This window comes from Corvus brachyrhynchos, unplaced genomic scaffold (assembly GCF_000691975.1).
Source record: "Corvus brachyrhynchos isolate BGI_N302 unplaced genomic scaffold, ASM69197v1 scaffold175, whole genome shotgun sequence".
Taxonomy (NCBI): Eukaryota; Metazoa; Chordata; class Aves; order Passeriformes; family Corvidae; genus Corvus; species Corvus brachyrhynchos.
The window spans coordinates 162,423-190,006 of record NW_008238448.1 but is presented as its reverse complement, the minus strand read 5'-3'; the positions used below and the strand labels follow the sequence as shown (position 1 = coordinate 190,006).

Sequence of the window (27,584 nt, the reverse complement as noted above, 5' to 3'; positions counted from 1 at the left end):
AGCTGCCTTCCCCCCGCCAGTGCGTGACTGGCGTGAGGCGCTGAGGAGCAGTGGGTTTACGTCCCCCGGCGCCAGCGGGGGTCTCCCAGGACCGACCCAGCTCCTCGCCTGCATTTCCCCTCCTCCCTTCAGCCATCAGTATAAACGCAGCCATACAGACGAGGCTTAGCCCCGATTAACATCAGGACATGTCAGGCCCCAGGCCGAGACAGGCTGGGTTGGCTTCTCTTCTGTCACTGTGAATTACCCCTCTCTAACAGCTTGCAATGAGAGCTGCAGCTCCAGAGTGGACTGTGTCTTCATTCTCAAATATACTTGTGGTTTGGGTTTTCTTGGATTTGGTTCCCTTTTGGTTGTACAGTAACCACGCAGGAATTGCACACAGGTTTACCTTTTCTAGAGAAAATGGAATATGTGGCTTCCTCTAAAACTTAATTAGCTCTTCTGACTATTCTGTACTAAAAACTTGAAAAATATTTAGCATCTTTTGAGCAAAAGGTGTTTAGAAATAATTTTTTTAAAGGAACAGTAGTAAGGTTTCAGTGTATGTAGAACTGTTACCTGTCTTGGTGTCTTTCTGTCACACAGTGCCAGAAGTCAGTTCAAAACACCTTTGGACGCAGCAGGGACTTGTTGCATTCCTCTGGTTCTCACTTACGTGGTCTATGCTGTAGAAGGAGTAGGAACAACTTCAGTGTGCTGTACCACTTAAAGGCCTCAGTATTTGCCATTTCTGGAATGTAAGTTTGAGGCAAAATCCTGACTGGAAGTTGCTGTGAGAAGATGCAGTGAATATTTTCGGGCCTCTTATCTCATGACTACTTTTTATATGCAAACAGTAAATGAAGGTCTCACCAGCGCTTTTTTTTAAATTAGTGTTTAATTGTTCAAGTGTTTGTTTTTTCTCCTGCAAGACAGCATGGATGTTGCCATATTCCCCTACGTTTCTGTGGCTTGAGAACATGAGATGTGTGAAAATCTTCGAGCTTTTTAGAATCTGTGTTGGTCAGGAGGCAGGAAGGCAAAGGATTTCAATTCAGCTTCTTCCACCAAGGAGAGCAAATAGCTTCATCTGCTTCACACAGCTTATTATAATTTTATATCTCAAAGATAAGAGTTAGAGTAGCTTTCAGGAAAAAATCTTCATCTGATTTGTTTTGAGCATTTGGGTTTTTTTTTTTAAGTAGGACTGCCACTACATAACCACCATTATAAAGTATTCAGTGCAAGAAATAGATGGCTAATTAGGCTATTGTCTGTAGGACACTTGTTTCATTCACTGTGGAAATTAGCAAAGTCAATCACGAATGAGGCAGGCACAGACCTGGGGAAAAGAAGATGGTCTTGTGGTAGTGGGCTGTAATCTGGGGAATTGTGTCTAAAGAGAAGCTTCACAGAATTTCTCTGTGGTGTTAAATAAGTCAGTTCACTCCGTTTCCATTAGTGACCAGCTAATTGTTTGTGCTTTGTTTTTCAGGTATTCAGCTTGAAACAAGGGCCTGATTTGTGGAACTGGTGGGCAGTTAAAACTCCATCTGAAGCTAAAGAGAATTGCAGATGCCCTAATATTCCTGAAAAAATTCAGGCCCTAGGCCTGATTTGAACTAGGTACTTAGAAATTTGGAGACTCTGTAGACTTGTAAGTCTCTGTGCTTTAGTTTTCTAGCTGTGGAGGTTGTTAAGTATTTTAAACTCATTTCCTCTGAAAACAACACCAACTCATTGAATTTATTTTGGTTTTAAAGTTTGAGGCACTTAAAAGGCACTCATAAAAGTGCAGTAAGGTGCAAGGACACAATGTCTTTTTTTCAGGACAGGTTCTAGAAGGTGTGCAACAAATACAACTGGCATTTTACATTGGGTAAGAACAAATTAAATTGCTCTCATTGACACCTTTTAGTGGGGAGTCCACTTGAAGAAAAAAATCCAACCCATAATTCATAATTAAAAATGTGTGATAGCACATACCAGAGAGAAAGAAGCAGTTAAGCTTTTGTGAGCCCATTTAGTTCTAACACAAATTCTTATTTTGCAGTCATAATGTGTTGGGTTTATATGGTGCTAGGACAATGTGGTACAGCTCCAGTTGTCACTCTGCTCACTTATTTTTCTCTTTGGAGTGTGGGTTAGAAGGTAGTTGAACTAATTTCTCACTGAAGCTGCAGATTCTTCATATGTTGTACCTTTAGCATCATTTTGAGAACAATTGCCCACCATTTCACAAATGAAGTTCTGTCAGTCATAAAAGCAATGAGAATGGTAATGCTGAATCTTTTACTGATGGGAGCTTCCTCCTCCTGATGTTATAGTGGATTACAAAAGGACAGAGAATAGGTTTTAACTATTGTCTCTAAAACAATACTATGTGTGATCTGCTTTTGGCAACATTTACATTTAAAGGGCATTCAGCACTAGTTCAGTCGTCAGTGAAGTTTGGTTTTGCTAAACAAAGCTTCTGCCTGAAATACGCTGACTGCAGCAGTGCTATTTTAAGGCTTTACTAGTGTGAAATGTAAGGTCAGTGCTTATTTAATGATAGTGAGCTAATGACTTCATAGTAGCAGTGTTCATGTTGACGTCATTCTTTGCTAGAAAATCGTTTTACGCTTCAGCTGTTCAAAAAATTGGTTGATTTTGATTTTTGCTAATGATTCATCTTGCAACTGAATGGAACCTAATCGCTTTTCTGGAAAAGATTTTTAAGAGTGGATTTAAAGATAACAAAGGACAAGATGTCCTTTTCAAACTTAGGTGCCATTCTGTTTGAAGGCAGAAAACAATGTTAAAGAAAACTTTATTTTTCAGTGTTTCTTAAGATTTTCTTGCCCCGTTTCTGATGCTGCCTTTAAAAACAAATTTTTTGGGAGCATGTCAGCTTAGTTTTTAGGTTGTTGCATTAGGACAAATTCTGAATTAAACAGTTCTTCCATTAGCGAAAGTGTGTGGGGAGGTCATGTTCAATGCATAATGGAATTAAATGTAGTCCAAGGATCTTTCATTCAACAGCAGGTAATAGTACACACAAGAGAGGCTTCAGACACAATCAGAGATAAGATTTGTTGTCTTACCTGCTAACAAAATAAGTCTTTGGTTCCCTGTGTGCCCTATTTTGAAATACTAGATGCACAACAGAAGTTTTCTTTAGTACACTGTTAGTACTACAATTCTAACAGCTGGTTTTACCACCAGCAATTCATGGAGGAGTCAGATTTTTTTCTGACTATCTCAACTGTATCTTTTATTTGAAGAAAACAATGGCCCTATACCCTTGGTGTGGTTTTCTTTTTCAGTGTAGAACAATAGTATGTTTGTATATGCTGTGTCCTGCTATTTTAAGAAGTTCACGCTGATGTATTTGAATTTTATTTTTGTTAAGCATCCTGCATTGTATTCTCAGCAATGCAGCTCTGTTATGAGGTCTGAGAAGGTGATTAGTAATGTTCAAAGTATACTGCAGCCAAACCTGTTCATTAAGAGACTTAGAGCTACACTTGCTGTGAAGAGACATTGGATGTTAAAAATGCAAACTGTTGCCCATGCCTGTGTTTCTGCCATTTCTGCTCCCACAGGTTCTGCACAAATGTTGGTGCAAGGATGAGAAATTTCTAGAGCAATACCAATATAAAACTAGGAAGTGTAAAACTTTTGAGTAAGCATTATTTCAAGAGTGCCACATGTTCAGTAGGATTCTATGTGATACCATTATTAAATGCCATATTCACTGGATAGAAATGTAATTATTTTTTTGTTTTGTTTTCTGTTAGCACTTGTTTGGAGCACATTTGGACTGAAATGCTTCATTCTGAGGGCACTGTCTGTTCAAAGCTCTGTTCTTGATTAGTTCTTAATCTGCAGACCTGGTCACCTCGTTGGAGTTGTTATTACTTCATTTACCTCACAACTTTATATGCCACAATGGAGGATATTAGAATAAAGTATTGCAAATATTAAATATGTACTTCAGTTATAATCCATAATGCAACTGTAGCTCTCCTGTTTTCAAGCTCCAGATTTCATTTGTAGTGAAAGCATCCCGTCAGTTACAAGTAGAGATCTAAAGCTTAGTTTTTTCCTTATATCTGCAGTAAAGAGCCTGATCTGATCAATCCATGAGTCTTGCAGAGACGGGCAGAGCACAGGACCAGCTCTGAAGTCAGCTGACTTTCTTGTTCAGGCTGAGTGTAGCTATTCAGTAATAAGTGAATGTAAAAGTAAATAGTGGCGAGTTTTTAAGAAGTGATCACTCTCCTTTTCAACAAAGCACCGCTTTTCTTTCCTGTGAGATACAAGCTCTGATGTGTAGGATCCCAGTTTTCTGCTGCTCTTGAGAAAGACCATGCTAGGCAGAGGAGAATTTTTTTTAATTTAGGAGAAAATTCTTAAGGATTCTTCCCACTAGATTTCTAGAAGAAAGTGCTATGGTTTCACTGTGCACGGGACATTTTTCCTTAGCAGTTTTTATTAGTGCATTTTTAATGCAGATAGTAACTAATTTTCTTTGTGAAACAAATTTGGCCTATGTAGTTTGCCATCTTGCTCTGAAGGAATCTGTTTTCAGGAAAGCAGGACTATTTAATAATCTTTGATTTATATTATGCTTTATGTGCAGTCCCTTATGTTAGAGTGGTATTGTTTCTGGTTCATTGGTAAGACAGATACCCCCAAAATACAGGCTTATATATAGAAAGAAAAACCAGACTTTGTGTATAATGTTTATTAAGACTGCTAAATTTGGGATCTGCTGGGACATGGAATGAAAGAGGATTTCAAGAACTAGCAAAAGCCAACTGGTTCTCAAGATTCAGGTCTTGAGTTGGATGTACTTACTGGTCCTGACTTTTTGTGGCATTTTAACAGTGGTTTGAATTTCAGCTGATACTGCCTGGAAGGAATAGAGCGTCAGTTTGTGGCACTAATGACTCAGGTTACAGATAGGTGTGTACTATAGGAACTGAAATGTCTTGGAGATTGGCTTGATCTCTGTGTGGAATAATTTGCAGTTTCTATAGAGTGTAAGGTTAGTTCCTCTTCTTCAATTTACAGTTGCTTATTCAGGTGTTCAGACGTTTTCACCCCAAGGCACAGGTTCAGTGCCTCTGAAAAACATCTAGAAATGAAAGCAGCTGGACAAGTTCTCTCCAGTGTTGCATTACCTTGGCAGAGATGGAGGGGAGGAGTCCAGTCACTAATTTTGAAACACTCTTCCATAGTCTTGCCATGAAAAGGAATTGCTAGAGTGGCTTCAGAAACATTTGCATAGTGACAATCAATAAGGAAGGAGGATGTAGTAGCTAGTCTTGTAATGTGGTGCTCTCATTTAAGATACTTGGGAGCCCTGACTTAATCACTAATACCTGTAATGATACTATGATAATACTGTTGTTTTTATAGTTTTGTTGGAAGCTATTATGAAGAATGGAAGTACTGCTGGGGGAGGCGCTTACTGCCGAAAACCAGCCAGTAGCAGTGATCAAAGTAAGCCCAATAGCACGAAGGAGAGCAATGCAACTGCTGCAGGTGAAAGTGGAAAAGGCTACAACAAAGACCAAATGGAAGGAGTATTAAGGTATGGCTTAAATATGTCACTGCTTTTCATTCTGTGTATTATGTATTTATGCTTTCAGCTCTAGCATCTGAAGGAGCCACAGAAATTCGAGATTAGCTCAGAGGGATTAATTTTACTGAACTTTGACTAGAAGGAAGAGGAGAGTTTTGCTGGTATTAAACACCGAATGAGACACTGTCACTTTCTGCAATAAAGATGCTACTCCTTTCTTTAAACTATCAAGGCTACTTTATGTAAAAATAATACTCAAAATAGTTATTAAGTAGATCTCATGGTAAATGGAAGAAGTGATGAAAATTCTGTAGTACAACTTGCAGGACAGTGCTTCTATTAAATATTTTTATACATAAAATACATGCTCACTCCTAAAGTTTGATTTCAGGCTAATCCTGCTGTACAGGCTGGTCTTAGACAAGCGTTAAAATTATTTTGGTTTGGAAGTAAAGATGTCTGAGAAGCACTGGAACACATAGTCCGAGTTGCAGTATAAACTCTGTTTAGTGCAGCTTGATAGTATTAAGATGAGGTGACATCATGAAAGGATTTTTGAAAAGAAACAAAGGTCTATAAAAATGTCATTTTGCAGCAAGTAACTCTTAAGTCATGTTATCACTGCACACTTGCTGGCTGTAGGAGCAAGAAAAAATTTGGTATGTGCGCTGGGTTTCTGCTAAAGAAATATGGGTATAGCCACTCCAAAATTCCATGCCTCAAACCCTTGTATTTTCAGATAAGCCTAGCCCCAGTGTTTTTGAGGAAGCTTGAAGGGAAATCAAGAGGTGCCTGTCTCCTAGTTTGTATATATTGGATGAACTGTTGTGCATAACAGAAATTTGTGGGGGATTTTTTGGTGTGTATCTGTGAAATGTATGTTACTGTTGATACTATCTTGGGATCTTCCTGAAGTTCTATAATCTGTTCAGCTGTGCTAACAGTGAGGAAACAAGTAGCTTTTCTTTGTTGCTAGAGAAGCTCTGCATTCAGGCAGGTAGACAGCAGCAGCTCTCACATGGTTATCCTCTTGATGTTATTTACTAGAACTTTTCATTTACCATCATCTCTGCTTAATTAATGTTATTGCCTTTTGTGATACATCTAAAGTAAAACATGGATAAGCCTGTACGTTTTTGGCCACCTTATATCAACTATTAAAATGAATGCAGAGTGTGTTTGCGTACACACATGTGTGAGACAAAATATCCAGAAAGAAGTTCTCTATAAAATGCAGTTTAGGTCAAAATAAGATATGTAACATACTCCCAGAAAGCTGCTGCAAAGAGGACTTTATTAGTGCCAGTAGTCACTCACTTGTGACGTGCCATTCTGAGCTGCAGTCTGCTTTGACATCAGGCTCCCTGCAAGAGCTCTCTGTTTGTTTGTTTCACCAGAAGGTATGTTGCTTACTTTGTCTTGACTGAAATGGTGTTGTAGAGCCAGCTTTTTTCTCCGGTAGGCTTTTGTGGTACTGGGTATTGCTTCCTTGAAGGGATTTGTTAGATGCAATATAAACTTAATCCAGTTGAGATCAAGACCAGAGTTAGGGATATTCAAGAAGTTGCACATTGAGGATAATCTTGATGCAACATTGCTTCAAGAATATTGAATATTGGAGTTTTAAAACCTACCAAGATCTTTGCAAAATAAGCAACTGTAATACCTTACAGAACAACCCATGTTTATTAGTGTTTTACATACCATTTAAAATCGTGTTAAAACAGTATCTTCACCTTAGCTTGGGTAAGCTGCTGTCCTTTAATACAGCAGTTCATGAACCTTTGGAGAGAGACTGAATTTTTGTTTAGATGTGCAGTGATCAACAGAGCAAGTTTCCTGTTCATCTTGGAAGTTTTGAAATGGTTGTCATGTTGTTAGTTAATGACATAAACAAACCACTTCAAAAATTTGTGGTTAAGAATTAAAAAACGTGTATGCCTTGCCAAGGAGAACAGAATTAAACACAAACAATGGGCTAAAACTTAATGGAAAAATGTAACACATTCAGTGATGATAACTGAGAGAAAGTTCATGTTTAAACTGCTGTGAGAATGAGCTTTCTAGTTGGAAACATGACAGACAGCATATGATATTGCTTCAGTCAGGCCCCACATTTTTCCAATTAAATGAAACATGCCTCTCTGTGGAGGGTATTCTTTAGAGAAAAGGGCTTGTCACCACCGTATGCTTCTGCTGTACCACAGTGGAATGGTTTTCAGATGTTTGAATTGGTTAAAGAAAGAGTGTGTGAGAAGAGATGTTTTTAAACAGTGTTTCATGCCCAATTTTTGTCTTTTTTTCATGTAAGGGAAAAAGTTTGTAGACAGCAAGGTAGCAAAATCTTCAAAATTCAGTGAATTCTGACACTCGGCATGAATTTGATATTGGACAAACAAAATTGGTTTGCATGTGCATGACTCGAAAGGTGGTCGTTATCCTCAAGTATTCTTGCCTCTAGGAGTTCTTGGTTCAGTAACTAAAGGAAGACATAAGGAAAATGCTCCTGCTTTAAATACACTTCCACGCCGTTTCCAATGCTTTTGTTGTAAGCTTTAGTGAGCTGTCAGACAGGGGGACTGACTCTGAGTTCTCTGGCTTGGATCACTGATTAGAGTTCCTGGAGTTGTCCAGCTATTTTGAATTTGCTTGTGACAGCAGATTTAAGAAGCATAGTGAAGACGTGCTTGGAGCAATGTAACTAATTTAGCTGCATTAATTTTCATCAGGGTTGCTCTAGTAATGTGAGTAGGTATGAGTACAAACAAGCACCTCTGTGCTGGCTTCATTTCTTCCACATACACAGGGGACACTGATCTCTAGCAAGTTACCATAACAGTTCTGTAGAGTATTACATGAGCTTGCAAGTTGCTCAACAGGGAGAAGCGTAAGGTGTAACATATTTCTTCTGATTGCATAAGTGCTGGGTAATGCTGCTCTTTGTGAGAGCCATGCTCGCTCTTTCTGTGTGACAGTTTGAAGCTTGAGAGATACCACAGCACTTCGTTGCTTTTAAACGGAAATGCTTTGAAAATACCATCTGTAGTACATGCATCTTTTTCTTAGTGATTCTTACCTTGTCACTGAGAACTGGATCAAGTTGCCTTAACACCCTTGGGTGACCTGCATGTGGGAGATATTGACAGGAGACTCGCAGAAATGCACTAGGACCCACAGTAGACTTAATGTCTTTTTAGAGCAAGCGCCCTAGAAGTCTCTAGGCACCTGAAAGCTACCCAGGCAATGTCAGTTTAAGACAAATGTGTGAGGATCATGTGCACAGCAGAAAAAAAGGAAGAATTTGCTTTTGGATTTTGTGGTCTTTGCTTTAAAGCAATTCCTTCACTGTTTCATGTATGTTAGTAGCATTTTTTGCTGAAATAAAGAAATAAAACATTTTTGTAAAAATGTAAATTCTTTCTTCTAGTTCACTTAAAGTAACTGAGGTAGTACTGACCAGGATTAGTTACCAAAGTTCTTAATTACTTTAAACAAATCCTGTTCATTGTGTCTGCCCACTCATACCAAGTGTGCATACCCTTCTTGTGGACTAGCATGAAATAGAAACAAAAGGATCAATTGTCTTCTGTGTGTTAATATTTCCCATTTCTTTTTATGCTGTGATGTGTGTATTATCTGTTGTCTGCTACCTGATTTTCAAAAAAAAAGTTTCTCATTTATATATATATTTACATACATATGTATGTTGTACGTTTTATAAGGCTCTCTTTAATTGATCTTAAAATTGACATGGTGTTTGATCTCTTTGGTCTCTTTTTTTTTGTGAATAAGCCATAGCATATATTCCATATTGCCTTTTTGACATCTGAAATCTGCCATGATTAGTAGTATGTTGAATTTGGATTGTTGTCTTGTGAAAACTGTGGTGGAATACTGCTTTTCCTGCCTTGCCAGTGCCTGCTTCTTGGAAGAAAGCACAAGAATGAAATTTTGTATATGGATCTTTGAGATATAACCAAAACAAACTAACAGAGGCATGAGTTCTGTAGAAACCTTGCAAGGCAGGATTAAGTGTAATCCAGTAGTGGTCAGGAATAATCAGTAGCTTGATTTGAATTCATGTAGTGAACCAAAAAATTGCCTCTAAGCATTTCATGGATCAAACTAGGAGTATAAGTTGTGTGACGGACTTTTTCCAGGGATTGTGCTGAGACTTTTGCAAATTCAGCAAAAAGAGACATATTGTTCTTTCTAGCTTGGGGTTGAGAAGATAATTACCTGGAAGTGGATTAATAAGAGCAATCAGTGTGTTAAAAAAAACCAAACCCACAAACCAACAAATCAAAGAAATCAGGCCATGCCTTTAATTAGGCTGTAGAGCTGCCATGAATTGTTGAAATATCCAGTTGAATGGTTGAGAAATTAGGGTGAAAATCATAGTCATAGAGCCTGTCACGGAAAAGTGGCACAGAAGACATGATGGACTTCATCAGAAAGCTCGTGACTAAAATAAAAGCTTAAATAAAACCTGGAGAAAAGTATGCTGTGTTCAACACAGCCTTGAACTTTTCATATAATACACGCAGTGGAAACAAACTGATCAGGTACATCCAAGAGCAAGCTAGTAAGACAGGCACCTACTGTGTTGTTCAATCTGTCAGTGCAACAGAGAGCTGGGACTTCTGCTGCATTTGTTTCAGAAACCAGGAATATGCTGGTTCCAGCTTGAGTTCCTTGACAATGCTGTGACCTTCTCTTCCCTATCTAGAGCACTTCTTGCAGGTCACGCTTATGTCACCCAAACTGTGATTGGCACATTCCCAACTCAGCTGCAAGATACCATTTGCATCAGGCTCTCTGGCATAATTGGAAATTTGACCTGTATAGATTTTGGTCTGCATTTTACTGTGTTTTTCTGCTCAACTCTAGGATCAGAAGGCAGTATATCTTCCTCTTGCTGGGTTCTTTGTCACTAACATTCACACTGCTGCTCACTGCGCTGCTCAGTTCAGATTACCATTGGCTGAAATAATTGTGGCTCCCTTGACAAGCTTCTTCTGGTTGAAATATTTGCCTTTTGGGCTGTTCCTGTGCATGTGGGCAGAGGCTTTGGGAGACCCTTTGAAATACTTCATCATGCTCCAAATTTCATGATTGTGCATTGGTGCAGATATTTGATACAGAAATGCAAGCATCTCTGATAGCTTTTGTTAATCTGATAAAAGATGGCAATGCTGACATAATCTGAATTGTAGATTTGAAAAGTGATCTGACAAGCAGAGCAGCAGGATCACATCATTTTGTAGTCACGGGAGAACCAGTGGTGGTAGCCCCAGGGTTTCTGCAGGTGAAAACAGACATTTCAGGACCTGAAGGGCTTCCTCTGCTGTCAGCCGTCAGAGCATGGAGAGCAGCCCAGCATCCAGCAGAGTTGTTGGTGCTGCAGTTTAAAGCTGGCTGGCCAGTTCTGCTGCAGGTGCCTTGTCAGCTGCAGGCTGGGGTAGTGGAGCTTTGCAAGTCTTGATGAGATACCTCTGCCAGCAGACTGGGGATGAATGTAGGCCATCACTTGCTCTCATGCTGTTTGAGAAGTCTATTCTGTAAAAGTCAGGCGTTACTTCAGGAACAGCCAGCAAATCTGTTCATCAGAAGGACAGTGCCAAGGTATTGGCAGGGGACTGACAATTCAACAAGGAGAGAAATTACCTGAACAACAAAAATAATTTGGTAGTAATTCAGATACAGAAGTGATCCAACCAGGAATGAAAAATACAAGAAAAGCAATTCACAAAAAACCAAAACCCCAAGCAAAGTGTAAGTGAAAACACCAAACTTCAAATAAGCCAGAAATAAAGAACAACAAAAATAACCCATCCAATACAAAATGGGCAGTTAGTAAGCAAGTTATGTGTACATTATAATTTTAAAAAGAAACATTTGTGTGGCGCTTATATATGCAAGAAAATTAGCAGTAGGAACTGCAGTGCCTTAAGGGCAGCAAGACCAAACAAACAACAATTTGAAATGCAGCATTCAGAAAGTTGTTCATGCTGAGAGCATTGCAGGGGTTTCAGGTGCAGTTAAAAGCCAGCAATAAAATCAGTGATGGAGCTTTTCCAGAACCTCCACTGGTTTTACTTTTAATTTTTCCCTGCCTTTACTGGCTGATCTGTGTGCCCTGTAATAAGAGAGAAGTGAGAAAGGAGTGGATGCTTCCATCCACCTGCTTTCCCATGACAGGTCTCCAGAGGGTAATTCAGTGGTGCGTATGAGGGATTCTGGCTGAGTGAGGATTGTCAGAGGTCAGTCTACTAGAGAAAAGAGGTGAGGAATAGATCCAAAAAGGTCTATGTCTTCTGAGGGACAAGGATCAAGTTGGCCATGGCTTCCAACAGCTTCCAGCAGCTGGAGAGAAATTTCTCATCAGGAGAGTGGAGTTTGGGGGAAGAAGACTTGGAGCATCTCTGTGCAAAGCCCATGATCCCCATCTCTTAAAGGATGAGGAGGGCTGAGGCATCTCAGGCCCTGGTGGGGTGGGCTGTGTGCTCCAACAGTGTTAGAGAAGCCTGGTGGCTGCCCAGCTGTGTATGACCTGAGTCCTGGTGAGTTGTGGTGATCCCACAGTTTGTCCTGTGATAAACTGACTTACCAGGTTGAGTTTGTGATGCATTAAAGTTTTGCCTCTCGGGAGTACATCACAAACACTGATAACTTTGTTTAATTGGAAAGCACCTTCTAATCATCTTTGCTTGTCTCATCATCCCCAGTGCAAGTTTTGGTGCAAAACTCAAATGGACTCAGCTGAGGGGGGAAAAAATGGAGCTGTTATCCTGTAATGATTGCCCTGAATTGTGCTCTGTCAGGAACCTCCTGGCAAAAGTCACTGACGCCCTCCCAGGAGGAAACTGCATTAACAAGATGCTACCTAGTCACAGTCCAGGTGCTTTTTGCCTTGAAGTGGTCAAGCAATGGTGTAAAACTGTTGGCTAATGGCCGAGCGTAGCAAGGGCTTTATAGCATAAGGTCGCTGCTGAAAATTCCAGGCGTAGGTATGGTTTTTGGCTCCTGTGCATTTGTAGAATCATATAATGTTTTTTAGCTTTAAAGCTTGATCTGCCTAATCCAAAGTCCTGCTAAACTGCAACATTTCCATATGTATATGTATGTTCCACATTTGCATTTGTAGAATTTTTCATTTACCACTAGGAAAGACTTGCAAAGAAAAAACAGAAATGTGTTATACCTTGTCTGAACACGTTTCTTGATAATAACAATACCTCATTTGTGGGCCAGGTTCAGGATAGCTATTGCACGGAGGTGATTGCATTAATCCTTTGGAGGGCAAGTGCTGTATGACCCACAAAGCAGGTTTCTCCCTACACTTCATCATCGGAGGCAGCTCTGGTTTGATGTACTGTCTCTAAGCAGATTGTGGTGTTGGAAGCTGGTGTGTCACATGCTGACCTGAACAGCTGGTTGATACCCAACATTGCTGCTTCTCCCATGACGGTTGTCCACTGTGGAACATCCACTGGTTGTGAACAGGAGGGAACTCTCAAGTGGGTTTTGGGGAGTTAGAAGAACAGGTTGGCAACTATTGCGTTGGTTTTTTTTTTCCCATATTTCTCCTCTTGGCATCCTAGAGTGAAATAAATGTATATTGGGTCTGCAAATAAATAAACTTCCATGTTTGCGTTTTTTTTTCATTAAAAATGACCATATGCTGTTGAGGGAGAGAGTTGTTGAGGATGCACAGTGCTTAGAAACACTTGAATGAATGTTTCACAACAGAGTTTTAATGCTAAAAAAGTAACAAGTTTGCTAAACATTGACGGCTTGCTATGTAATTTTATATCAACCAGAGTTCTGAAGAGTCTGTCCCACAAACAGATAACTCAGAAACTGAATTATTGAAGAGAACTTAGATTGGATGCTGAGATAGCAATTTCATGAAATAAAAGCTTTATTTGATACTGTTACACATTTAAATAAAGCTACCTGCTCTTGGTACAGTTCATAAGTCATCCAGGTATTGAGGCTGTGGATTAAGGAATCTGTACTACACTGAAATTCTTTCTGCTTGTACAGATTACAAAATATTAGTTTCCTGTACTCAAGAGTATAATTTATTGTATTTTCTTTCCATCCTTCCTTGATGGATTCACTGTGTTCTTTTTAGTTAGGTCTATCAACTTCCTAATTGGAGCTTATTAAATGTTACTTCAATATAATGAGCTATATTTATTTCACAGGATGTTTGTGTTGGCAGCTGCCTGCATACATTCAATTCAGTGCTCTTGTGAGCATTACACCAAGGCTTCCGTAAAAGCTCCTGTATTTGAACACAGGAAGCAGGATCCCTCAAGTGAAACTTGATTTGATCAATCTGTGGAGTAGCAAGGACCACACATGATCGTGTGGTTGTACTTGTGATGCTCACATTCCCTTAATTACAGGATACCCATACTTCCTTCATGAGAATGCCAAAGGCTTGCTTGCCCCCTTGTTTTCTGCTTGGCTGCCCTGTGTATAGTCTTGGCAACATTAAACCCATATTTACATACAAATTTGTGCATTTAGGAGAATGCAGATACAATTACAGCCATGTAAAGAGACTCACACGAAGCTTTTAAAGTATTTATGGATGTAATTTCTATTTCTTGCTCAGACCAGCCCATTTCTTTTGGTATGCACCCAATGTCAGTGTGCCTCATTTCTGCAGTGCAAGTTTGGGATTCAGCCTTTTCTAACTTCCTAAATTCTTACCTGGGTAACTTGGTTTGATTGTTAAGCTGTATTTACTGGTTTGATCAGTTCTTCCTGCCCACATAGAATTAATGTTCTCTCTTCTCCTGTAGCTGCTCTTTCTTGCTTCTGGGCTATTGTAAAGTATACCAAATCATTACATCATTTCCAGATTGTGTTTTTCCTGTCTGGATGAGACAGTCTACAAAAAGAATATTTCTGAGTTTTCAAAGTTCTAAGAAATGCTACATTTGATTATATGAGATGAGCTAAATATGTAATTGCTGGAGCTGCTGTCTTTGAATTTACATAAACACTTATAGAAAGATTATTAAGATGCAGGTACATTCCCAGCAGCAGAAACATTCTCACATGTTTTATTCCCTGAAAAATGAATGCTTGAGTGGTGATATCATTTGATTTTTGTTTGGAGAAAGGGAGGCATTGTTTGCTTTGTTTTATATCCTTCATACTGAAGTGCATTTGCTGTTTGCAGTCAAGACAGATTTTCCTACCTGCTAGTTCTGCAAAGTCAATTTGGAACCTTCTTTTTAAGCATTATTAACAGCAATATTAATATAATTGTGGATGAGGAAATGCTACACTAGTTGCAAACTGAAACCCTTTCTTACAATTGTGGTAGTTCTAAAGTAGAGGTAAGAGAAATGTACATAATAAGCTCAATAGTGAGTTTTTAATGAAAAAATAACATTCTTTGTTTCTAGAGTGGATATTTTAAAAATATTTTCTATTGAAAGCAAAAGATGTAATATAATGCACCAGTGCAATGTATGACCTCATTAATACATTACTTTTACAGCTTTTTGTTTGCAACATTTTACGTCATTTTATTTTGCAGTATAAAGAAATGTAAAAATTATTACGAAGTCCTTGGAGTGTCAAAGGATGCAGGTGAAGAGGACCTAAAGAAGGCCTATAGAAAACTTGCTTTGAAATTCCACCCAGACAAAAACCATGCACCTGGAGCAACAGAGGCTTTTAAAAGTAAAAACCATTTTTACTTTAAATTTCTCTTATAATTAAACTTCATCCAATTAAAACATATTTATCTGCATTGGTCACTTGTATTTTTACAAATGTAAATGTATTTTTTATTTGTTAAACTGACATTTTTATTCAAGAAAATATTTGACCTTTGTCATGAAGTATAGATAAATAACATGGACTTTGGCAGTAGGGCTTGGTTTCAGAAAATTGACTGTAATGTTCAGTACAGGGAACAAATACTTGATCTGTGAAACCCAACTGCACTTTTTTACTGTTGTTGATTTAATGTAATCATTGAATTTTACTACCTTGAAGCTTTACTGTACTTGAGCTAGAAAAAAAGAAAGTAATCCTTGATAGGAAAATGCAGTTTTTACTGAATCACGTGCCACATTAAGTTACCTCTTCCTTAGAATTTCTTGTATGTGTGTAGTTTTACTACTTTTTCTGCACAAAAACACTTGAGTTCAAATATGCCTTACTAGTAGTTGCCTTTGACCATTTTTTAGGTAAAATTTACAGTCTGACTTGACCTTGTTTAAGGCTGCTCAGCTTAGCCCTGCACAAGGGAAATTGTTGAAGAAAAGCTTTTTAAAGAAAACTACACCTTCATCTCAGATGAAGAAAAATGTGAATCTGTAAAAAATGGTGATGCATAAATAAGCAATCTGATTGTGGTACATCTTTTTATTTTTCTCCTGTGCGAGGTTTACATGCAGACATTTGAAAAAATCATTCGGATAAAACACTTAAATTGGGGAGGGAAAAAAAGAAAAAAAAAGTCCTGAGCAAGACTTCTGATACAGACTATAAGAGGTAATTATAATAATATATTAACAATTCCAGTTGAAAAGTAGATACAGCAGAGCAGGGAAGTTGATTGCTATTAATTCATATAATACAGCTATGTGATGTCTTTATCTAAAAAAAAGATATTATTCTTATAAAATTGTCTCAGGCCCTAGGAATAAAATAGTTCTTCCTTGTTAATAGCATTTTAAATAATCTTGAAAATGTTAAAAAACAGTTCCTTAATATTTTATTTAAAATGAGCACTTTGTACAAGTCTGATTTCTTCAGCCTAATTTCATTTCCTGGTTCTTCACCAGATGAGTAAATGAACAGAAAAATTTGTAGGGGAATCTTGTTGACCAAAAATTATTTAATGACAGCTAGCATTTTCTTGCATTGAAATTAATGTAATCCTTCTGTATGGCTGAGTAAATTCATGGTTTAGTTTTCCTTTAAAGGTGTCTGATCAGTTTTTGACATCCATCTGAGAAAAGGAGTTCATAATAATAGTTTTTATTTCATAATAATGCTTTATTTTAAGGAAAGCTTACATTATAAAACAGAATTGAGTTTCATGGTAGGCAAGGTACTTACTTAGATCTTGACCTACCTAGTACTTCTCTTGTATTGTATTGAGCAGTCTCACTGAAGTGAATTTTAAATTTAAAAGTTTGTGCAAATATAATGACTTTTCCTGTCTTTTCACCAATTTAATCAAAAATCTTTCCTTTGAAACTTTTGAGCAGTAGCTTTTTTTTCATTTTTATGTCCTTTTTTAAAAGAAAATTATATTGGAATCAAATCTGTTGTGAATTAGCACCAGATAATCAAGAGCAAATGACAAACAGGCATATTGTGACCGTATGGTGTCTCCACTTTATATGCAGTCACCTGATCTATCTCTCTAGAGTTTTAATTGTTGGGAAAATCTGAATTTTTACTACCAATTTTATCCTTGTACTGAGCAACAGAGCAATACTTGATGTCAGTTTATATCATGCTTTCAGTGCAAAATACCTGGCTTCATTTCTTTGGGTTTTCTCCTCCACTTAAAGGAATTGGTAATGGTTTTTTCTAAGGGCATCTTAAAAGACACATAGCTAAATAACTCATTAACTTTTTCTTAGATTGGATAATGTTTAAAATATTAATTATAAAGCCCACAGTCTTATTTGCCTGTGTTGAGGTTATAGTGTTGCACCTTTCACGAACTTTTGATGACTGATGGCTTTTCAACACTGAAAATCATAATCCCCGTGCCTTGGGTGGGTTGGCTGCAAAAGAAGCCTTTTGTTGGAGAGGCCTGGAGGAGAGAGTAGTAAGGAAAGCAGAAGGGGTTTAATGAAGATATGACTGAGTGAAGATCAAATTCATCAAGTGGCAACAGAAACTTTCCTTCAGTCTGCAAGAGCATTATCATTATGTCTGTGCACAATGAGAAAAAAGCTTGTAAAGTCAGCAGAATATGTGGTTTTTCGTGCTGATTTTTTCCATGCTTACCTTATTTAGGTTTTTTCCTTTCTACTGTCAAAATTGAAGCTGTTAGTTTGTGATACCATAGCATGAACAGGGACAAGCATCCAGGTCAGGTCCTCCAAACACTGAGGTCATATTGACAGCCCTAGGAAAATACACGTTCCTGTCACGCATGCATGTTGTACTCCTTATGATACATCATGCAGAACTTTGTGTTATTACTGTAATCCATACAATACCTTCAGAAGCACGAAGAAAAATACATTCACGCTCTTGCAGACAATGAAGGTGGTGCATTCAAAGAAATGACCACTTACCAAATGAAACCAAAGACAGCCTACTGAGTCTATGATGGTTTTTAAAGCTAGGCTGCTGGAGCAAATTGAACTTTGCAATTAGCCAGCTTCAGAGTCTCATTGTAATGCTTGATGCTTTTCTTTGTAATTGCAGTGACAGAGAACATTTCCACAGGTGTAGGTGTTCCCCTAGAAAAAGAAACAAAGCTCTCCTGCCTTCTGCCTCATTTAACAGAATAAAAGGCCTTTGAATAGCATTGGTGGGAAACTTTGTGGAAGCTATTCTAAGAAAAGCAGAGATGTTTCTGGACCTTGTTCTACTGTAGTTGTTTTGTAACATACAGTAAATTACATCGTTTGCTGCCTATTTTTGACTTTGAAATTGCAATTTTCATGCTGGAATAGCTTTTATTGTGCATTTATGGGAGTTGTGTTTTATTCCTTGCTTCAGAAATCGGAAATGCGTATGCTGTGCTGAGTAATCCAGAAAAACGAAAGCAGTATGACCTTACAGGCAGCGAAGAGCAAACTTGCAATCACCCTAGCAATGGCAGATTCAACTTCCATAGAGGTTGTGAGGCAGATATTACTCCAGAGGATCTATTCAACATGTTTTTTGGAGGGGCCTTTCCAACAGGTATTTGTATACATCAGTGTAATTGTCGAGATTTACTTCCCAGAGTGACATTAGATTTTATGACGTTATAAAACAGTAGAATTATTCCATCCAGCCTTGAATCCCAACTCTTCAATCTGCATCAGTTTATTTTTCCCCCAAGTGTTGCTAAATCCCAAAAATGTCAGTTCAGTTCTTTGGAGTTACTATCATAGAGCTTAAAATATTTATTTTAAGCTACTTTGAAATTTAAGATACCTTAATGTCATTTTATGTGTTGTTGTGCAGTAATGTAAAGTGCTTTATGTTGCTTCTGTACTGACCTCTAAATAGTATTTTTGTGCATGATTTAAATGTGGATGTTCTTTTCTGAAGGTAACGTACACTCATTTTCTAATGGTCGTGCTGGCTACAGCCATCCGAACCAGCACCGTCAGAGCGGGCACGAGAGGGAGGAAGAGAGGGGTGATGTAAGTTTAAGCACCATTGGCTTTCAACTATGAAATTTGCTTTCGGTGGTGTGATTGTATAGGAGCTCTTTACTGTAGAGGAGGATTTGTACTTGCCAGTTAGGTATTTTAAACTTCAGCAGGTGGTTGGCTTACTGACTGGTAAATAGGCATGCAAATGAGAAGGTAATGGCCTGGTTTTGTAAACTTGTTGTATGTCACTCTCTTACTGGTGACTGGTATTTTTAACCTAAATATGCCACTAATTCTGGCCACTAATCCTTGTATGCATTTAAAAGTTTGCTTGGGCCGAGGGTAAGAATTGAATTTACGGCTCAGTATTCACCTATGTGAATTATCTCTAGTCCTGTATAATCACATATCACTGTATAATCACATATCACTGTATAGATGAGACCAAATCATGGCATACAACATGGCTGAATCCAGCTTTTATTTAGTAGTTGCTTGTGTGTATGTGCTAACCCATGAACTCTTGCATCTTGAGCACTCTGTGAATATTGTGTATGCCTTTGAAAGTTCAGGCAATACCACAGTGTTTCAGTTACTGTTTTCCTAGCAGCTTTTGAGGCTTAAAGCAAAAAGTCACACTTAGCATTAAATCTTGTCAAATTTACCTGTTTGCTTGATGATTTATGAAATACCTGAGTCTGTTTTGTTCCTTAGGGAGGTTTCTCTATGGTCATTCAGCTGATGCCTATTATTGTGTTGATCTTTGTCTCCTTGTTGAGCCAGTTGATGGTATCTAACCCTCCTTACTCCTTATACCCAAGATCGTAAGTAAAGCTTAATTATGTTACCTTAAAGCAGAGGGGAACGTATTGTAATCACCCTCTCCCACTTAGAAGCATTTTAGAGAGTCTTCCATTAGTTGTTCTGTGATTTCCCTCAGTGAAGAAGGGGAGGGAAGGTGTTGATGAAGTAGAACAAAACTTAAAATTTAGGTGCAAAGAACATGCTGTGAGAATGTAATGGAGAAAAGAGGTCAGCAGTACTTGGAGTTCAGGAGGTCTAGTACAAGGCAGTGGGTCCATGCAACATGGCATGTTGCAAAGGTGTTTGCATCTCCAACATACTTAATCAAAACCTGAAATCTGCTAAGGTTCATTACTCTTTTAGGGGTAATCTGTGTTTGTAGTAAGTGAAGAACGTGAAAGCAACTTTCTCATCCTTATTTAAGTGTTAAACTTGATGAGGGCTGGGAGGATTGTCTGTTCTTTGCTTCATTTTAGGTAATGGTAAAATTTCATTTTCTTGTGAAGAATTCTACTTGTGAAACTTACCTGTTTTGTACAGTAGGATATTTAAACCTTTTTTTCTTGTGAGAAATAAATAATTTGAATCCAGCGTGCAGCTAGCTGGTAGACTTAGCCCACTCACCACAATGGTTTTCAAGGTCCTTAAAAGGTCCTTTTTTTTCAAAGGTCCTTCAGTTCCTTGTAGAGCTTTCAGCCCCACAACAGAAAGGTTTTTTTCTCCTGTTTTTCAGAGTTCTCTGTTTCTGGAGTAAGATGTTTTTCCCTTTTGCAACCAAGTTGTTGTGATGCTTAGAAAAGCTTTTCTGCCAAAATGTTTGTATCCAATCTTTGATTTTTAATCTGCAGAATGCCAGCAGGAAAATGAATTTATCAGGGCTGGCAGCAAACACTTTAGAATGGAGATGCCTGTACTGGGTTGCTGCAGAATAGTGACGTGTTTCTCTTTCTGTTGACTTTGAATGTAATTTTCTATTATTAAAACTTACATTTGCCTAAAGAGGTATGAAGTAAGTGTCTTAGTAAAGTGGATTTTTTTTTTTGAGACCAAGTGTTTAAGCAGCAGAAGTTTAATGATCGGGTAAATGCAGTAATTTTATTCTCTAGCAGATTATAGAGCCATTCCTTTCATTATCTGTCTCAAAATGGCAAATTCAGTAATGTGCTGGTATTATTCTGTAATGGCAATATTTTTTTATAGTCTATTTGTGGTGGAAAAAAATAATCAAATTAATACTTAGTCTCTCTCTCCCCCCACCTCCTTTTTTGCAGAAGTACAGGGCAGACCATAAAAATGCAAACAGAAAACTTGGGTGTCATTTATTATGTTAACAAGGACTTTAGAAATGAATACAAAGGAGTGTCATTACAGAAAGTGGAAAAGAGTGTGGAAGAGGATTATGTGTCCAACATTCGTAATAACTGTTGGAAGGAGAGGCAACAAAGTAAGTTTGGTAATATGTGTAATTTCATGAAATCATGAGTTACTGTAAAAATAAATTACCTCAGGCAAGAAGGAGGTGCTTGTATTATTACAACATCTCAAAGCAAAAGTAAGTGTAAGGTCCCCTGCTATTTCTCACTTTGAAACTGTCCCCGGTGGCACTTAGTTTTTGAATTTTACTTAGTGACCTAACAACCATTTGCAAATTATCAGCAATTTTAACCTGCTGCTTTATTATTTGTGACCATTTCTCAGAAAATTAAAGACTACACTAAACTGATAATGACAAAGCTTTTGTCCTTAACTTACCGCGATTTCTAAGAATTCTAATGTCTTCCACATTACTTTCTCATGGCAATAGCTCATTTCCCTCGGTGCTTTTATATAAGTAAATAAACAAACCAGAAGCTTACATAGGTGTTTCCAGAGAGATGAAAAAATAATCTGCCTTGGACCACAGTATGTACAAACACTGCTTTTCCAGGCAACCAAGGACAGGCAGCACTTCCTGTAGAACAAGGGGGTTTAGTTTGCCATCTGTTTCTCCAATCTAGTATTATACAATGAGCTACTTCTTTTCAGAAACCTAGAATTCAGTGTTAAAGCATAAGAATACTGAAGAGCACCAGCCTTTTCTAAATCGGCATCAATTTTAGCCAGTTATTCTGTTACCTGTGCCCATTTTGTGGGCTCTGTGAGAACAGCGCTCCTAAAATTACATCAGTGTTGAAACCAGATGGTTTTTACTTTCCAGGTGGTAAATTTCAGTCATAGCTTATTGGAAAAGTAATTCATTCATGAGCTGTCAGTAAACTGACCAGAAGCAAATAGAATGCAATTCTCTCAGTCAGATCACATGTTCCTGCCCAGCTTTAGTCTCTGCAGTCCAGTTGATTGCTACTTGTAATTATCAGGTTGTGAAAACTATCCAAACCGATTTTGAGTTAAGAGGCCCCTAATGGTTCTTTTTCTGTTTATAGAAACAGCTGATTTTGTGGTTTTATGGGTTTAAAATACCTGTTGTATGTTAAATCTCCTTGACAGTTAAAATCTATCCAATATTGATTGATGTGTAAGAATGCCTTGCATTTTGAGTCGAAGTGACAAAAAAGATTTTACAGAATTAAAACGCTCAGCAACGTCAAGCTGTTGAGCACCAGTATAATACAGAGAGCTCTTAATTATTAATAGCTCTGAAGACTGACAGTCTGAATCAGCATCAGTTGAAGTAAAGGGCTTAACATTCAGGTTGGATTTTTTGGGGCACAGGCAACATGCTAGAGCTATCAATAATATGCAAGATCACTGAGAGAGGCCTGTATTTGGAATGTTTAATGAGGTCTGACAGAAGTAGGGGATGTTTTGTTTTTTTGTTATTGCTGGGGATTTTTGTGTGTTAGGGTGGGGTTTTTTCTCTTTAATCAGATACTGCTGTATGAACTCTGAGGGAGCTGGAAGGCTGATACAGCTTTACCTGCTCAAAAAGATGGAATTGTTACAAAGATCCAGCAAAGGAAAACTGTAGCAGTGCTGTTTAGGTGGTGACTGAGGGAAGTTAAAATAGAAGGAGAAAAGGGCAAGGATCAAACCTGAGGTGTTTTGTACAACTCTGTGTCATGTGCCAAGTATTCAGTTTGTAACCAGAAAAATCTTTTCTCTTTTCTCCTTAAAGAAACAGACTTACTTTATGCAGCAAAAGTATATCGAGATGACCGCCTCCGAAAGAAAGCAGAGTCCATGTCCATGGAGAACTGCAAAGAGTTAGAACGGCTGACCAGCCTCTACCGAGGAGGATGAGCTACAGTTACACCCTGCATCTTACGTATGCTGTTATCTCTCCTGTGAATTGAGAAGAGATTTAGTTTCACCATGAATGCTGGAAAAGAGGGTGGATGTAAAACTCTACTGTGTAGCTGTTTCCAGAAACCTTATGCTGAAATATCATTTAACGGCTTCTTTACCTACTGTGAAATATAGGTAACTTTAACTGTCTAGATTTTACTTCAAAGCTTCTGTGAATTCTTTCAGCAGAGAGAATAGCTCAGAAAGGATGCTATACTTGTAGAGACTTAGTCATAGTGGTTCTCCTCTAACATATTTGCCATGTAAATATCTGTGGAAAGAACACTTTGTGTATATACGAGTTAAATGACTTTCTATTTAAAAATCTCAGAAATTTAGTTCCATACTACATTTTGTCTCACTGATGGAATAAATAGTATGATTACATCACTCCTATTCAGATGTCAAGTGTGTGGAGTTGAAACAATAATTTTTAATATTTTATCTCTAACTCTATGTAAAATCTTCTAGGTTTACCGCTTAGAGGAACTTGGTATTTTTAAATATAATGGCATATATTCCTAAATATCTGTTGGGGTATATTGATCTGGTGTAGAGTAGCAGTTTAGCTGTTGTAGTTTTTTAGCATTTCTAAGCAATGCTGAGAAAAATAAGAACTACACTAATCTCTTTTCAAAGTAAATATTTGCAAATGCTGTACAGACCATTATAAACATTGCTTTTAGTACTTGCAACAGTTTACAGCAGCTCTACCATTTGGTATTCCAGTAGTAGTAAGTCCATACATATGGTTAACATGCATCCATAGCTTCCTTAATTTTCACTGGAAAGGTAGAGGAAAACATGCAGCACTAAAATCTTCACACACAAAAAAAAAGGCAACCTAATTATTTTCCTGGCAGGCTTCCATTTTCTTACTACTTTTTTATTTCAAGCTAGGTCCCAACACTGATTCCTCCATGGGCACCGCAAGTAGAACAGGGAAATTTTGCTAAGGACAAGCTATGTGCCTTTCGACCCTTTTGCCAACTATTTAAATGCTTTGCTGCTTTGCAGTGTGCTCCTATGGTCAGAGCCCTATCACTTGTCAGAAGAGGTAGGGTATGCATTTTTTGGGACCAGAATGTAGCTGGACTTGACCTCCTAGAAATGAGCAAGCCTACTGTTTGGCTCCTACATAGAAGATCATGTAACTCAGTGGCCTGGAAATGGAAACTATATGTAGCCACACCTGCTGATGCAAAGAGGTGTTCTGAAGCAGCTAAGTACAATGTACTTAAAGTTTATCAAAGTGTGTTGAAAATGTTTTTAGGTTCAGTAGCTGATGTTTTTTACATTTTAACAGTGTTATGCAGGGGAATGTTTCTTGTATTTGAGAATGCCAGATAGCTTGTATTATGGGCAATATATTTTGTTTGAGAAAACTGCTATCTTTGAACAATGCTATCAGCTTATGTGGAGCCAAATATTTCTCCTAAATTGAAAATTTAAATACTTTGTCTGAATTCATTGCAATTCTGATCTAGAGCAGGATATGACTTTACAAATATGCTAAATGCTATTGCTCCAAGTGACCTAGAAAACATTTTGCATATATCCCTTTTCTAAACTGTCCCAGTGGAAATGTCTTCTCTTGAATTGGTGTAACATGAGACTGGCTGCAGGCTTTTGACTTAGCAGTAAAACCAGCATTCAAGGTGGACATAAAAGCCTGAGGTACAAAACAGAACTAAAAGTTGCTGAAACAACAACAACAAAAAAGGGTTGCTGTACTGAATGTCCTTACTAAGACTATGGTAAAAGGGTTTAGACGTAATGGAAGGGCATCCAATTGTTTGAAATATGCAATCAAAATCTATGGAGAAAACACGATTCCCCAGATTTTGTAACTGTCCAGAATGTATTGTAATTATATTAATGAAAACCAACTATCAAAGTGCATCCTGGTACTCCTGTGTCTTCTTAACAGAAGAAAATTGTTCCAAAGGCTTTAACAAGTACTTGGGCCTTCCTGTTTACAAATGAGTCTGAGCTTGCAAGGGATCTTTTAGTTAACAGGAAGAAGGATATATAACACATTTATCAAATACTGGAACTGTGAAGTCAGAGCGAACAGATGGTCTTAGCAAAGCTGCCTATAATAATCCTATGGGCTGTGTGTGCCCTGCAGCCTCTTCTGCTGCAGGTGAGAAGTAGGGAAATGGAGGGATGCTGAGCTGTGTCAGCTTCATTCGATTGCTATCAGTTCCTCTGCAAACTGGAATAATGTGGTGGCTGTGCCCTGTGGCAACACAAACATCCCAGGAGTTTAAAAGTGACATCTAGACTGCTACATTTTATTTGACTACCTACTGCAATTGGCACTTTCTGAGAAGGAAATAATATGTTTATACTGGTGGAAGTATGCTACTTAGTATTTAACGGATTAAATAGTTGCACACTTTGAAATATGTAGTAGTGTGCAAAAGGCTGCTGTGATTTTCTGTAGCATAAAGATTAAGCTGCTCTAAATATGGCCTGCAAACATTCTTTTAATATTTCAAGTGGGTGTTTCTCTCCTCATGATTGTTGCTTTTTTTTCCCTCAAGTCTGAAGGGTATTTTTCTTCAGAAATTTCAATATCTTCCCTGGATTTGTTGAAGGAGTCTGCTGGAAAGTTCAGAATTAATTTTCTCATGAGCAAAATGCAAATTGAAGAGGGTGGAGTACTTAAATCTTTTCAGATGACCTTTCTTCAGAAGGCAAAGTTCTCATTAAAATAAGATATTGGAAAGAAAAGGGGGAAACAAAACTGATTTTGAACAGCCTGACTAAAAATCTCTCAACATCTTAGCTACCTGCTCCTTACTGTTTTTATTTAGTCATTACGTTTCATTTAATCTAGAATTAAAGATAGCACAAGCATGGGTTCTTGGTTTTTTCCTTTAAAAGGGCAGGCAGAAAAGCCATGCAAAAAGTGAAAAATCTTGCCATGACTCTGACATAGCCTAATGAAAAAAGGAGATGATTTGCATCTGCTGAAATACAACATCAGTATGTGTTCTATTTATGGAGCATCCTGAGTCACAAGCAAGTTCAGTGTTCACATCTGATGAACATTTCCCTGCAAGTTCTCTGTTTGGGTAAAACAAGTCTAAATTGGAATTTTTTACCTTTTTTTAAATGGTCTTTATTCTTTTACAAGTTTCCAAGAAATGGTAGAACATTACAGCACAGAAAATATAACAGATGCATTTAAATAGACAGCAGAGGCAACTTTAAATTATAAATATTTTTAATATAATTTTGTAACAAACGCTGTAAAAGGATTAAAATGGGAGAGCAAGAATATTTTTTAAGGTTGTTTGTTGAAAAATTTCATTCATCCTTAAGCAGTTGTTCTTCTGATGTCTTGTAGCTCTGTCAAAGAGAAGGAAAGTGTAATAGTAATAGCATTTTGGTTTTTAAAAAAGCAGGTAATACTAAATAAAACCCTCAAGCTATAACTTACTTACATGTAATGTAATAAGTATAGGAAAGAAATAGGCCATTTGTTGTGGTTTGGCCTCAGCTATGAACTAAGCACCGTGCAGCCACCTGCTCACATCCCCACAGCACGATGGGGAGGAGAATCGAACTCAGGTAAAACCTGTGGGTCAAGATGACAGTGCTTTAATCATCGAAACAAAATCAAATATCAGTAATCAATAGTAATGAAAAGGGAGACAAGAAGAGAGAGGAATTAAACCCACAAAACAGAGGTGATACCCAGTACAATTGCTCATCATGCTCTGACCAATGCCCAGCCCATCCCCGACAAGCAATCAGCAGCTCCTGACCAACCTCCCCAGTGTATACACTGACCATGATGCTCCATGGCATGGAATATCCCTTTGGCAAGTTTGGGTCTGCTGTCCTGGCTGTGCTCCCTCCCAGCTTCTTGTGCACCTGCTCGCTTCCAGAGCGTGGGAAACTGAAGAATCCTGGATTTAGGGTAAGCACTGCTCAGCAACAACCAAAGTATCAGTGTGTTACCAACATTATTCTCATACTGAATCCAAAGCACAGCACTGTACCAGCTACCAAGAACAAAATTAACTCCCCTATGCCAGCTGAAAGCAAGACACCATTATAAACTATACTTCCCATACTTCTCAGTCTGGCAGGAATTAGGTTTGAGTATTGGGCTTCTCCACATTTTTAGAAATAATACTGAAATACACTGTCTAGTGATGACATTATCCCTCATGCAGAATACACTTCTCCCTTCAGTACTGGTTTATTCTGTGTATAGAAAGACTGTCATTGGGATGGAAGAATAAATTCCATTAATAGCAATACAGGAGCCACCTCATAGATGCTTTTGCATAGCTTTTATTTTAAATGTTACAGGGAAATAAGTAAAATCGATCACTGAGCATCATGCCTGCAAATAATAAAAATTGCATTTTTAAACATTTTTAGTGTATAGTAGGGAATATTTTAATAAATGAGGAGACCAAGGTTGTCCCAGGTAGCATTTTCAAAATACTACCAGAAGCTCACATGTGATACTTTTATGGGGTTCTCTTTTAAGTATCTCTCTAATATGACCAAGTCCTTATCAAATTGCTGTGTGTGCATGGCTTGGATTAAGAAGGAGGTATGGATTCTCAGTATTCAAATAAATTTGTTCTTTTGAA

The 27,584-nt window shown here is 37.9% G+C and overlaps 1 protein-coding gene across 2 annotated transcripts; it reads left to right on the top strand.

Moving 5' to 3' along the window:
* DNAJB14 (DnaJ heat shock protein family (Hsp40) member B14) lies at window positions 1-27,584 on the top strand. 2 transcript variants are annotated; one of them, XM_017736779.1, is made up of 8 exons: window positions 1-740; window positions 5,392-5,566; window positions 15,123-15,268; window positions 18,287-18,472; window positions 18,827-18,921; window positions 19,588-19,697; window positions 20,949-21,121; window positions 22,793-23,358. In XM_017736779.1, exons 2-8 carry the CDS (start codon window positions 5,409-5,411, stop codon window positions 22,915-22,917), a joined length of 993 nt encoding a protein of 330 aa, XP_017592268.1. In that variant the 5' UTR covers window positions 1-740; window positions 5,392-5,408; the 3' UTR covers window positions 22,918-23,358. The 2 variants fall into 2 exon arrangements, with proteins under 2 accessions (XP_017592268.1, XP_008633817.1); XM_008635595.2 differs by lacking the exon at window positions 1-740 and adding an exon at window positions 794-1,608 and having other exon boundaries at window positions 22,793-27,584.

Coding starts and splice junctions, on each gene's coding strand:
- DNAJB14 (XM_008635595.2), top strand. CDS start 5,409: ATGAAGAATGGAAGTACTGCTGGGGGAGGCGCTTACTGCCGAAAACCA. Junction 5,567..15,122: donor CAAATGGAAGGAGTATTAAG/GTATGGCTTAAA, acceptor TTTATTTTGCAG/TATAAAGAAATGTAAAAATT. Junction 19,698..20,948: donor TACTCCTTATACCCAAGATC/GTAAGTAAAGCT, acceptor CCTTTTTTGCAG/AAGTACAGGGCAGACCATAA.